This window comes from Pongo pygmaeus, chromosome 16, assembly GCF_028885625.2.
Source record: "Pongo pygmaeus isolate AG05252 chromosome 16, NHGRI_mPonPyg2-v2.0_pri, whole genome shotgun sequence".
NCBI lineage: Eukaryota > Metazoa > Chordata > Mammalia > Primates > Hominidae > Pongo > Pongo pygmaeus.
The window spans coordinates 42,210,207-42,223,641 of NC_072389.2; the positions used below are offsets into that span (position 1 = coordinate 42,210,207).

General features: G+C 36.1%; 1 protein-coding gene across 8 annotated transcripts in view; it reads right to left on the reverse strand.

The window, feature by feature from the left end:
• Positions 1-13,435, reverse strand: part of MEIS2 (Meis homeobox 2) — a 209,144-nt gene that overhangs the window by 182,605 nt on the left and 13,104 nt on the right. For all 8 annotated transcript variants that reach the window (XM_054451274.2, XM_054451272.2, XM_054451273.2 and 5 more), the window contains one exon: positions 9,841-9,955. In XM_054451274.2, the coding sequence (XP_054307249.1) occupies positions 9,841-9,955 (115 nt within the window). The remainder of the gene's footprint in view (positions 1-9,840; positions 9,956-13,435) is intronic.

The window sequence follows — 13,435 nt, forward strand, 5'->3', positions numbered from 1 at the left end:
ATTTACAGTCTAAATAATTATAATTTGGCTAAACATATATTTAACTGTAAAATTCTCCTGAAAATTATTTAGGTTTTTTTCTGGAATGATTTGGAACATATTTCAGGAGTGGGTAGAATCTCAACCTCTGTAATAATGATCGTTTATTGTTCCACTTGTGAAGTATAGAAAATTCCAACTGAGTGAGTTCTAATTAGATAATGGAGGATGGAGAAGTTGTTCTGTGTTTTCAAAACACGCCTCATACTTAGCAGATAGAACAGTCTATTGGTATTAATACTACCACCTTAGATGTCCTATATCTGAATTGTGGCATTCCACTATCCTCAGAAAATAAACTCTAATGCCTAGTTATATTTTTGCCAAACTGAGAAGAAAAAGGCTCTCCTGGCAACCCAAAACAAGAAACAGAAATATTACTTCACTGTGTATAATAAATCAAAAAAATGTAAAAGTTCATGTTATATCCCAGATGAAAAGCTTGTGGCCTCCCTTTATGTTAAAAGATAAAATGTACAAATAAAAATTAAGACCCATGAATGGAAACATTAGATTCCTGGAGCTTGGATTTAAAAGATCATCTAATTCAATCTTATTTTACAGGTGAGCAAAAGTCCAAAGAGATTAAAGGACACAGCCAAGGTCATATAGCTAATTAATGTCAGCATAGGACAAAGGGAAGAGAGAGAAGAATAAAGGAACCAACAGTTACTGGTTCCAGGCAATGCTATTTGCTGAACACATGGAATCTCTCTTAATGTAAGTTGAGATTATATTAAGCACTTCACTTTCCAGACGTAGTGACTGCATCTGGCAGATATTGAGTAAAACTGGGATTTGAACTCATGTCTCTCTCTTCTAGGTCTGTGCCCTTTTCAATGCAATCATGACTTTTGAGCATAGGTCTCTTGACTCATAGTTCAAGATTCTAGACAGTAACCCATGTAGATGAAAAAGAACTCACTACAAGGTTTTGCTTGCATCACCAAAAATAATTATATTTGCCCAAATGCAAACTATGAAAAACTGGAGGACATGTGTAGAAAATCGACAACAGGAGGTGGGGCCTAAAAATTCAAGAAATACTTCCAGGCTCCTTTACCTGTGTGTGAAGACCCACCAATGACTTCCATGAGGTCAATTGTCATGGAATTGTCCTATGGACTTCCAAGTGTCCTAAACAACACTTATTAGCAAAATGGATCCTGAGTCCATGAGAACTATTTGCCACACCAAGCAATTTTCCATTATTAGATTTACCATTACATTTAAAGACATCTATCTATACATTTTGTATAGATAACATAATGAAATTGCATCTCCAAATTCTGACCATATGTACATAATATAAGACATTGAAGGACAAATAAGTCCCATTTTAAGTACTATCTTAAAGTAATACCTAAAATAGAAACCTAAAATTTAAGAACCTACCTACAACGAAATAATGCTAAGTTTCAGCTGATGGTCCATTGACATATTTAAGACAGTAATGAATACAACATAAGTTCAGTAAAACAAAATAATTTTTATCTCTTAAAGATGTAATGGAATTTGATGGAACGTATCCATACGTTCCAAAGAGTTCATTTATGTTCAGGCACACATCAGCGAATCAATACACACAAAGTTTTGATCAATTTATACATCTTAAAAAAGAAAAAAGAAAAATCTGTGGATTTTGTTTATTGCTTCAAAAATGGACATGCTAATGCCAGATAATTGAAGAAGTGATAATCTGTACCTTGGAAAAGCTGGGAGAGAGAGACAGACCAGGAATCAAATAATTACAACGCAGTGTGAAAGATGTTATAATAGAGGTACAAAGTGCCATGGGAGTGCCGAGAAGGAGGCATGGCCTCATACCTGGGCAGATCAGGGAGGCTCACAGAGAAGATAATGTCAGAACAGGATTTTCATCTGTACGAATTTCCAAGGCAGGCAGAAGAGAAGCAAGGACACACTCCCTCTAGGTATCTTTCATTAGTTTTTTTTTTCGAGACCTCGCGTTCCAGCAAGCTGAGGAAACTTATTGCTGTATAGCAGGGATACTAAAGTGATTCACTTTCATTTTAATGAGGAACTAGATTTCAGTGAAACCCCATTGTTGCTTTTTTGCTGGTCCTCAGAAAGATAGTGAATAACTCAAGACTACCAAGGGATAAATTTGGTATATAAAAGTGGTGTATATTATTGTCTGCTGTGACATAAAATATTTTTAAAGGCCAAATTAAAAGCAAATTTCCACATGTGAAAATAAAAAGTGACTCTCCTACTACCCTCCTCCCCAGCAAAAAAGCAATAACAATTTCAAGAAACTCTCTAAGGGTAGAAATGGGAAAGAAAGAAGGGGAAAAAATAACATGGCGTCATCACAGACTATTCTTCTGAAGCAAAGTAAAGACAATGAAGGGAAAAATAGAACACGTGTATTACAATGTATAGCACCATAAGGCTGTGTTTGGTGCTCTGGAGGGCTTCAACAAGTACTGTTCAGCCAAAAATCAATTGAAAAATCAGCATGATAACAGAGCATGAGTTGCCCTATAATAGCCTTAAGACCCCCAAGGCTATGTGAGTCCCTTTCATCTGGCACACAGCACTGACTCTAGAGGACCCTCACTTCCCCTCCCTGAGTCCTGTGCCCATCTGTATTTCTTACCTACTGCTTTACCCTTCCTTAGAAAGCATGGCTGACAAGGAATGATGATGTTTTAAAGTGGTTTTTGAGAATTTTTTCTTTTCTGCTTTATTCTCTTTCTTGACATTTGCACTTAAATTTATCCTATAATATGAGTCACAGACTATTTCCACAATATTAAATGGTCAGCTGTAATCTCTGAATCACCTAATGAGTTAATAGTTTTATGTTTTGCCTTAACTAAAATGCCCCTTAATAAAATCCCAGTTCAGGCTTATGCAAATGTGACATGTAAGCAATTCACAGCATTGTTATAAATATACATATATATTTCGTTCCAAGATTTCATCTCAATATTTCTTCAATCACTTCCTCACAATGTCTGGTTTGTTCAATTTATATTTCTCCTTGGCATTTGGTGCAGACCCCCAAAGATAAGATACATCTGTCCCTTAGTCACAAATCTTGGCATTTTTACCTTAACTCAATCGTGAAATGATTGGTTGAAAATTACCTTGCTTATTAGCAGGATTTCCTCATAATAAAACATTTTATTTCCAAACTTTCAAATTTGACATGAGATGTACTAACTCAGTTGTGACGTATCAAAGCTCAAGGAGGACATATAAATACCCTGATCCATGTGAGGAAAGGAGAAGCTAATTGGAAGTCAGCTTCCCTGTGATTATCAGCTTGTTTATGAGGAGGGAGGACTCTTCTGAATGGCACTGTAAATTCATCCCTGATTATGGCGTTAAAACCAGAGCTCATTTCTACAAGCTCCCCGAAAGCCCCCTACCCAATCCATTTTGTTTAGTTATAAAAGGGTTGTGCATTGCTTTCAGAGAATGACAGTTTTTCATGCTTTGATTTTCTCCAGTTTCAAGAAAAATTAATCAGTTGCACAAGCCAGTTGTCAGATTTCACTTCCCTCATGGCAGAAAGCACACATATTCATTGTCTGCTATAAGAATAAATTTTAGTAATTTTTCCCCATGTCAATGTGAATATTAGACTGACCCAATTAATATGAAATGCTTCTATGCTGCTGGAACAGACAGTGCTACAGAAAGAGCCATTTGCACAACCTGTTCATGATTATGGGCCATAAGGACACAAAGATGGCACACACATTTGTGGACCATCTGAATTCTTATACCGAGAGGGGAGGGGGAAGGGGGAGTGGCATGACGTTAGCTTGACTGTCCTGGGTCATGTTTTTTAATCCAGAGTATTGGACATGTAACACAGCAACAAGAGCTGATCATTTTGTTTAATCACCTTTTGGATCTTTGCCAGATGGTCTCTATTGAGAGCGCTGCAAACAGAGAGAGATGAACTGCATCTAACACGCCACCAGAGCTTTCCCGTAAATGTCTGAGAACTGATTCCAACAAGAATTTAGTCTCAGAGCAGAAAGGGATACATTTAAAAACTATGTGCATTAACTATACTTTTCCCCATAGAATCCTCACTTGGCATGAATAATTTACCCACTCTTATGCTAATGGGATCATGAAAGTATCCCTCTGTCTTTAGTGCAGCTATTCTCAGCTTTCAGTAATTACCCCACCCAGTGAAAATAACATGGCTTCTGCATTGAACGGCTGACTCGTACCTGACAATTAGAAAGATCATGGCTGACAGTGGAAGGGTCTAGAACTGGACAGAGAAACCCTTGTAGCCCAAGGAAGAGCAGAACCATAAAGTAACACTGGACGTGGGTGGGAATGCATGCCGGTGAGAAGTGGCAAGAAGGGTAAAAAGAAAAATTCTCCACTGTCAAGCTTTTCTTTCTTTGACTTATTATCGAGATTTTACTTAAATAAAAATATGGTTCTCTTTCAATTACCAGGTGTGAAAGACATTCATGACCAAATTAATTTTGAAAAAAAAAAAAAAAGCAATATCTAAGAAAAAAAACCATAGTTACCATTAAATCACATCTCCATTAAATATCTATTTCACCAGAGTTTTAAAAAATCTAAATAATGAAAAATCCTTTGCATTTTGCTTTTTGGAATGAAAAAAGGATTGCCAGGAAAAAACGACAACCAAAAAAAAAAAAAAAAAAGAAAACTCATTTTCTACCTCTGTCCACAAAACTCCATGTTAGGTAGTTCACTGTGTAAAAATTATCAGGCTAAAACATCTGGGAAAGAAAGCTATGAAACAGCAGGGAACGTGGCTGGTTTATTGTTTATCTTTTGTTTATGAGGCAGTATTCAAGTTTAATTACTACTCTAAATTAAACTCTAACTGGCATCGGGAGACATCCCTTTACATGACTAAGTTAAAAAAAAAATCTAGAAATCCCAACTCTGGGTTTCTCAAGTAAGTTGATACATATAGGAAGAAATTACTCAAAATTAGCAGCAATTATAGAAAGCTTTTAAGCATTTATGGGTACCATTACATGCTCCTAGAGCATTTATTTATTAGAAGAATTTAATTTTACTTCTAATGGTTACTACTCTAAAAAGTCTTGAGAAAATCAACAGAAAATCTTTGGATGTTTGCTGATGGTTAAAGAATGGCATTCTTTTACATTTTATTTGGGGGGAAAAAAGAGAAAGAAAATGCAATGTAAATAGTCCATATACAACAGTTTATTCTATGGCAATGTTCAATTATCAATTATAGTCTCACAGAATTTTTTTGACACAATTAGGAAGACAGGAAGGAAAAAAAAATGTCATTGTATTTATAATAACAGTAAGTGACCAGTTTTGGATGAACTTAGCTCTAGGAAAAATAAAAGTTAAAAGCAACTAGCAAAAGATTATGCCAGATGGCATCTGTCATATTGTATTTAGGGTTATTTTAAAGAGATTACCGCCACTATGAAAACATTCCATTGACAGAGTTTTCCTAGACTGAATAAGAAATCCCAGTAGAACATATTCAGGACCCACAGTAAGTGGGTTTGAAGCCCCCTCCTCCTCTTTAAATATATAACTGGAATACTTTGGTGGGAAAAAAATACTATTTTATAACTATAACATGTATTGTAAGCTCAAAAGTGCAATACTATTTTAGACATTTGCTTACCTATAAACACTTACATTCACTACTAAGGAGATATTTGTAGGTTTCAACACCATGATTGCTAAAGAACTGTATAATACATAAATAAATATCTAGCTATGAGGAATTCTAGCCTCATCGCCTGGAAAATAGATGGGGACATCAACAGAGGGACGTGGTAGGTGGCAGAGTTAGGGAGAACCATGCTGGCTTGTACAGCCCTGTGTCCTGAAAGATTAGAGCAATATAGATTCTAGAATGCTAATGTATTTAGGTTAACTGGGTCTGGCAACAGTATGGTTAACGTGCGTGTGGTGTGCAGTGTGAGCTCAGCAGTTACTGGGCCAACTGTCTCGGTATTTCTGGGAATCCTGCCTATTCACAGTGCAGGGATTGTTCAATTGCTGCAAAATGTACAAAATGAATTTTACAAAAATGAATTGTAAGGAAGGCCCCATTACAACGATTTTACAGCAAAGATGTCAACATCAATTTTTCTTTCATGCATAGCTAATGATTAAAACAGCATATTCCATTTGCCTAAGACAATTTATTTCATATTGGCACATCAAAATATTGAAATACAAAGTTATCTTTACTCTACCCTTTTTATTCATTGCGGCTGAACCCATACCATTGTTCAAACCAGGAAAAATAAAACAAACTTGGCACGAAATACTTAAAACAAAGGCTCATCAATATTCTCCAATTTGTCAACATCTCAATTACAGCACAGGAAAAAATGTAAATTTCATGTGCTCTAAACACTGAGGGGTCTATTCTCTTGCCAATTCACATGCGTAACTCCCATCAGCGTTAATGGGAGCTACACAAACCCATCAATAATAATAATACTTTGTACATATATTGTGCCTTTCATCTAAGGCTCTCAAAGTGCTCTAGGAACAAGGGGCTGCTTCCTAGTCGTTACTCTGGCAAAATACACAGTAAAATACAAAGCAGCTTTTGACTCAGCAGGTACAGAATTAGGGATCCCTAGACTTATTATCAAACCTCATTTTACTGATGGGAAGCCAGACACAAAGAGGGCCAGTTACTTCCCCAGAGCCCCAAGTCTGCACCCTAATTCTATCCTTGAAAAACCAGATTTTCTTCCTCAGTCTAATGTGACTAACAAGACAAACTCCCTTCCTTTGGCTGCTTTTAGCAAGAGAAATCAGTGAATGAAAAGTCTGGTTCATATTTATATAGCTTACTGTTAGACATGTGCTCTTTGAAAGATAGTAAAGTCAGGTTTCACATTTTACCAAGTTTATTTCTTATGATATTTTAAAAATGCGATATACATTTTTTCTCCTCCTTTTGGTTCATTGCTGAAACACTATGGAGGAAAAGATGAACTTTCACCTGTGTAACTGTAGCTGTTTCACTATCAGGTCATAAAACAAGGTATTTTTAGGTTCCAAAGTAAAGTTTGTATGAATCCTTATAGTAAACATAATCACAAAAATTATAAAGCAACATAAATACATGTATTGTTTTATAGCATGTGGCTATTAAAGTTTAATTTAAAATGTGTATAAAAACATTGTATTTAGTATAATTCATCCCTATTTTTTGTGTTTATCATAATTTGTTTTGAAACTGAATCATTTTACAGTTTTCCATATGCCTGTTTTGCTAATAAATTCTGAATACGAAAACTCTTTGCGAAACTACAAACTTGATTTCCAATGAAACATTATAATATATTTAATACTAAGGACATAAATTTCTCTCCCACGTTTTCCATTATACATCAACCCTAAGATTTAACCTAGGATAAGCATATGCGATTTCAGTCAATATCTCTGTTGACTTTGCCCTGAAGCAGATAATTAATCTTTCCCACTGAAACTACTCTGGACAATTCGGTGGGACAAAATATCAAAATACCTTGAAACCCTGTTTAAAAGACTAATATAGGCAAGAGTATGACAACATACACTCAAGTCTGGCCTTCAAATTTTAAAGTCTGCTGTAAAAAGCCAGAATGCCCTTACATATGTGTTTTAATCACTGATGTGGTAAGCCAGGTAGGAAATTTTCTATGCCAAAATAGTTCCCATTTTATAGAAACCAAACATTTTTTTTCTTTCAAACGTCAATACAGTAAAATGACTGACTTCCTAGTACTCATACACATAAGCTACCACGTCCATTCTTTAATCCCACAGAGATATGATTAAAGGAACAGAATCCTACAGGGAACAAATCCTTCAACATTGGACAAGTGGGTGCATCTACCCACAGCACAGAATTTTGTGTGATTGTTTTTACCTATATATCAGTCTTGGAATTCTTCTCTTTCCTAAAAAACAAAACTAACTAACCGAAACGCTAAAACTTTATGCTTTGCTCGTTATTGCAAGTAATCCCCACTCCAAATCCTGGGTTCTTCTTTCTCCCACCTCCTCTTCTCTCTGGCCCTTTCTTGCTATCTCCCTTGCCATAACTCAACTAACCCAACAGAACCAGTCAGTTTTAAATTTCAGTTGGGACCTTGGTGACCTGTTAATGAATCTACAGAGAGGAGAAAAACTCACAGTGTTGAGTTATGCCTGGTGTTGCTAGCTGACTTGGAGTCAGAAATGCTTGAAGCGTTAACGTAATTGCAAGAATGTGAAAAATGAGGCGCTGGGCTCCTGAGCAAAGCGAAAGGTCAAAGTGAGCCTCACACACAAGAAGTCTCTGGAAGATAGCCTCATTAGACCATTAAGTCGGCTTCTCCTTTTCCCCTCTTTTATACAATGTTTAGAGTATTTTGTTTTTATTAATAGATACATTTCACCCTGTGTCGCCGCAATTTGGGGTGGTGGGAAGGATGGAGTCATAGAAAGCTTTCCAGATTTAACCATGCTGAGAAGTCCATCACTGTGACATGGAACCACAGTTAAGTCATTGCTTGCAGATCCATTGACCCTATATACCAGTTACCTTGAAAATGCCTTATAATTTACTTATCTTTTATATAGAAACTAACTGGTAGAATAAAATAATATATAAAACAGTATATATTATATAGGTGCAAGTTGCAAGTTCTTCCATAATTTGCCGTCTGATATGATTCATCACTGTGTTAGTTTCAATTTGCTTAAACCTAGATTCTAATTTGGATCCATTCACAAGTGAATGGCATCCTAGAAAGGACATTTTTCTAGACTCTTCTAGAACCTCAGAAATCCAAAATTCCTAGTCAGAAGCTTGGAGGACAGAAGGCACCCTACTTACATCAACACCCTCTTTTAAATGGCATATATAACTACAGCTCGAGCTGTTAAACTGTCCTCTACTTGGAAGCCTGTCTAATACTTAAATATTGTGGCCATAAACACAGTCATAATAGAGATGAAATAGACCTAGGAGATCAGACACCATCTAATGTAAAATATTAAAAAGTAAAATCTATACACTTCCCTGGCCCACATTCAATAATGCATCTTCCTTTAAATTATCATTTTAGCCATAGATGAGTCGTTCCTACCAATATATAATTGCTCTCTGTGCAATAGGTGAGTTTTAAATAGTAAAATTTATTCTAAATTGCACTAGGCTTCCTCAACATCTGCAGTTGATGTCCCCCTTGCCCTCTGATTATTCTAATTTTTAGGACTTGTGACAAAAGTCACCATGTCAGCTGAATGGAAATGGGGACAAATAATCCTCTAAGAATTTCAAAATCTACCTTCCCAAGATAAGATTCCATGTAAAATTCCACAATATTTCCAGAGCTAATAAGAAAGATTTTTAAATTTTATGTGCTTTAGAGGCATAATTGCTTGATTATAGAGAATGCTTATAGTTGATATTACAGGCAAAATATGCTATTTATAGCACAATTCAAGCTACTGCATCACAGCAGTAAAGCAGGCCTGTGATTCCACTTATACACACAGAAATAAAGTGTAGATAACCAAATTTGTAAAAGAATTGGCAGAACTAATCAATTGTTATTGTAATGTCTACTTAAAGATTAGACAGCTCACTTTGATTTCTCTTTTTAAGGAAAGTAAGTTAAGAAGAGGAAATACTGTCTCTTTAAATAGCAGCTGATTCTACTCCCTAACCTGCCACTCTCCTGTTTACATGGAGGCAGATGTACTGATATCATAAAATACTGAAGTTATTTTAGTCATGCCGACTTTGCACGAGGAAAATATTTGACCTTTTACCTTGCTCACTGCTGTTGTCTCCGCTCTGGGAAGCATGGCCCCCACTGGAGGGCCCTGGGGTGCCTGCTGAGTGGGTTGAGGTTGCATCATCGTGGTCTCGCCAAGAAGAAGGGTTCTGATGTTAGGATGCCAAGGAATTTTTCCACAGTTACCATTTCAGCCATAAATGAAGAACCAAGAGGAACGGCACAGAAAGAGACAAAAAAATGTATACATATTAGTATTTGTGGCACTAGGCATATACGCATGCCATGTTATGGTGTGTTGTCTTTTTAGTAATAGGTATATAAAAGAAAAGATGCTCTAGAACTTGATGTGGTGATGGTTACACCAGTGTATATGTTGGTTAAAACTAATTTAAGTATACACTTTAAATGGGTAAATTTTATTATATACAAATTTAAACCTAAACAAAGTTAATTTCTAAAGTAAGAAAAAAAATAATGAAAAATGTAAAAGTCAGTTTTACTCTCGCTATCTTAATTAGGGTACATTCTTCCAAGAAATAGGTCCCGATGCTCTTGGACACTCAATTCTTCAGAACATTCACATCTGCAAAATTCAATGACTCCATTAAAAAAATTACAGGCTCCACAATATATGGGACAGCCCTTGACATCTTTCAAATGCATTGCCCTAAAACAGCCTATAAAAACTCTCAAAATTATCAACTGATTGACTATATAACCAACAAAGGTAATGATATTAATCACTGCATCAATATCTAATAAATTATTGATTTTTGCTTTAATTTGTAGAAATAATTTTAAAAAAGGAAACACATGTGAACTACTGGCCATCTAGTAAGCTAGAGAGGAGTTTCACTTGAGCTTCCTGGAAGCTTGAAATTCAATGAGCAGTGCTTTTTCCTAGAAGAACTACTTGTTTCAAAGGACATGAAAGGCAAACCAAGAGTTATAGCTCATGCTACTTGGCTGAGTATATTCTTCTTCTGTTCCTCCTCCCCTTTCCTGATCATTCCCAATGCCCTGCTGTTGCTTAAAGGAAAACAGGAATTCTAATGTACAGGAAGGACTTTATCAGCACCACATGAAGGCAGGCAAGAGATGGAATTTCCTCTGGCAGAAACGGAGAGGAGGAACAGCATACGAAACAGTCCAGCCTTAAAGCCAGAGCTGTACACTTGTCACCTGCATATGACGACTTCAATTAAGCCCACAGACCTACTGGCAAGTGAATGATTTGGGGGCCAGAGGAAGGGGCAAAATAGTTCCTCAAAACCAATCAAAGTATACAAAGTATATACCAATCTAAGTATACACCGAAGTATACAAAGTAGACACCAATCAAAGTATACAAATTTTACAAAGCATACACCAATCAAAGTATACAAATTATACACCAATCAAAGTATACAAAGTATATCACTAAAAAAACCAATCAAGTATACACTGTTTCTTACTAGAATTGGTAAATAAGAATTCAGACAGAGCCACGTGGGTATAGGCAACAAATAAACCTCTTGACCAAGGGAAAGTAATCTTGCCATGTTGCCATTATATATAGTTCATCAAGAAAAGAAGTCAGTCTGTCATTTTTCTCAGCATCAACTCTACAGTGTACATATAGCATGGATGATGTTACCAAAATTAAACAAGAAACCAAGGTGAGAAAAAATAGGGAAATGTTCTTATTTGGAACTACAAAACTTATTTTTCCCCCTACAGATCTGCAGCAAACTGACTGTGAATTAATATTTGGCATTTTTGATAGATTATGAAATAATAATCCAGAGCTCTATGGATTAATAACATCTATATAAAATAATGCTACTGGCACTGCTATCAGGCAAGTAATTGATTCTAAGTGAAAACCCTGAGCAGAAATTTTGTGACTATAAATATGGCATAGGTATAGATCTCTAAAATAAGGATATGTTTGAGAAAGTAGATTAGGGAATGAAATTGAGTAGAATAAAATAAAAGTCAAGGTTTTCTGCTGCCTGTAGAAAGACAAAGTCATGCCTGTGAGCTCTCTTTTTTTATCTAAGTTAGAAACCACTCCAATAGTTTCAAGCAAAAGGCAAACAGAATACAGGGGCTCCTCAAGCTTTGAAGCCTCTTCGTGTCAGCTGTTTGCCAGGAGGTAATGAGATAAAGAGCTAGAAGAATTACACGGAAAAAGAAAGAAAGAAAAGAAAAAGAAACAATAGCATGGTGTGAGTTTAGTCCTGCAACAACACAGGCTAGAGCCTTCTTTTAGAAAATGCAATAGCTGCAACATATCCATCTAAGCTAAACTTTTCATTGTACGCAGCAATGATGTTAATTTTATGCACTGCAGGCTTTTTATTAAGCCGGCTGCTATAAAAGCTCCTTACCCCTCATGAAAATTACAATAATTAACCACTAACACCTCAACTATGTTTTAAGGCAAATGTCATCCAATAGCTATTATATAATCGTTAAAATGAAGCCGGAGCAAGTCTTTCTGTTTAGGCGCTGCATTGATTTGAAGGGATCACTCAGAAGGACTTCCTGTAACTGAAAACACTGGTTTGTCCCTATCAGCTAAACTGTTGCTGAGTTTTCAAGTTAGGCCTCATTCGTTTATAATTCAGTGTATTTCTTTCAATGGTATCTGAAGGAGATGTTTTCTAAAGTAAAGAGGTGAAAAATAAGCCACAGAAGCAAATATTACTTTTAAGAGCAGCTGGTTCTTCCAAATAAATTGGGTCTTTGGTTTTCTGCCCATTCCCAAAATATGCTTAAGTTCACTCTTTAACCTACCATTCCCTTATCTCTTCCCTCTTTTCTTCCTCACTCTTTAAAAATGCTCTCCTGAAAAAGTGTCATGTTTATTTCCCATAGAGTGTCTCAAGTATTATGGTCCTGTTTGAGAGACTGAACACCAACTAAGGAGTATCACGCGATAGTCATCTGATTTGAAAGAAGGAAGAACAGATAAATCCCTCTGGGGTTTCAAGGCTGAGGAGTTACCACAAGTTGTTTGTATTGAGCTACACAAGGTGGTGATGTGATCATATACAAATACAAATGTTGATAATCTGGTCAATAAAAAATTGTTCCTCCTTGGTCATAAAAAACTGTCACCGACATGGATGGACACAACCTATTACTTTTAACAATTTGTTTTCCCTGAGATTAAAATATTTGTTTATATCACAACTCCTTTCTTTTATTCTTCCCCTTAGAGTTTACAAGTTTCCATCCTTCAAGAAAAATGGCATGGCTTACTGCCAAATTATATGCAGAAGTTTAGTGAATCCTGAAACCAAAGTGACATACAAAAGCATGTAAAAACACATGATGCAAGTAGAAAAATAAAGAGAAACACTCGCCGGGTGCACGTGTATGACTGAGCATTCAGGTATATGCATGCCACAATATATGTCCTGTTCTCCAGCCAAAAAAATCATGAAGACACCCGAGGGCAAGGAGTGAACATGTTTCTATTCCCAGTGGCTTTAGTAATTGGGAGTCAAATATGGTACTCTTCTTGCTCTTACGTAATTGTGTTACAGAGCAGTGTTACCAGGAGAAAAGCAGTGAATACTGAGTGGAGCACAATAGAAGGAGATGGAAAATAGATACAAGAAGCTAGGTCTCTAGGG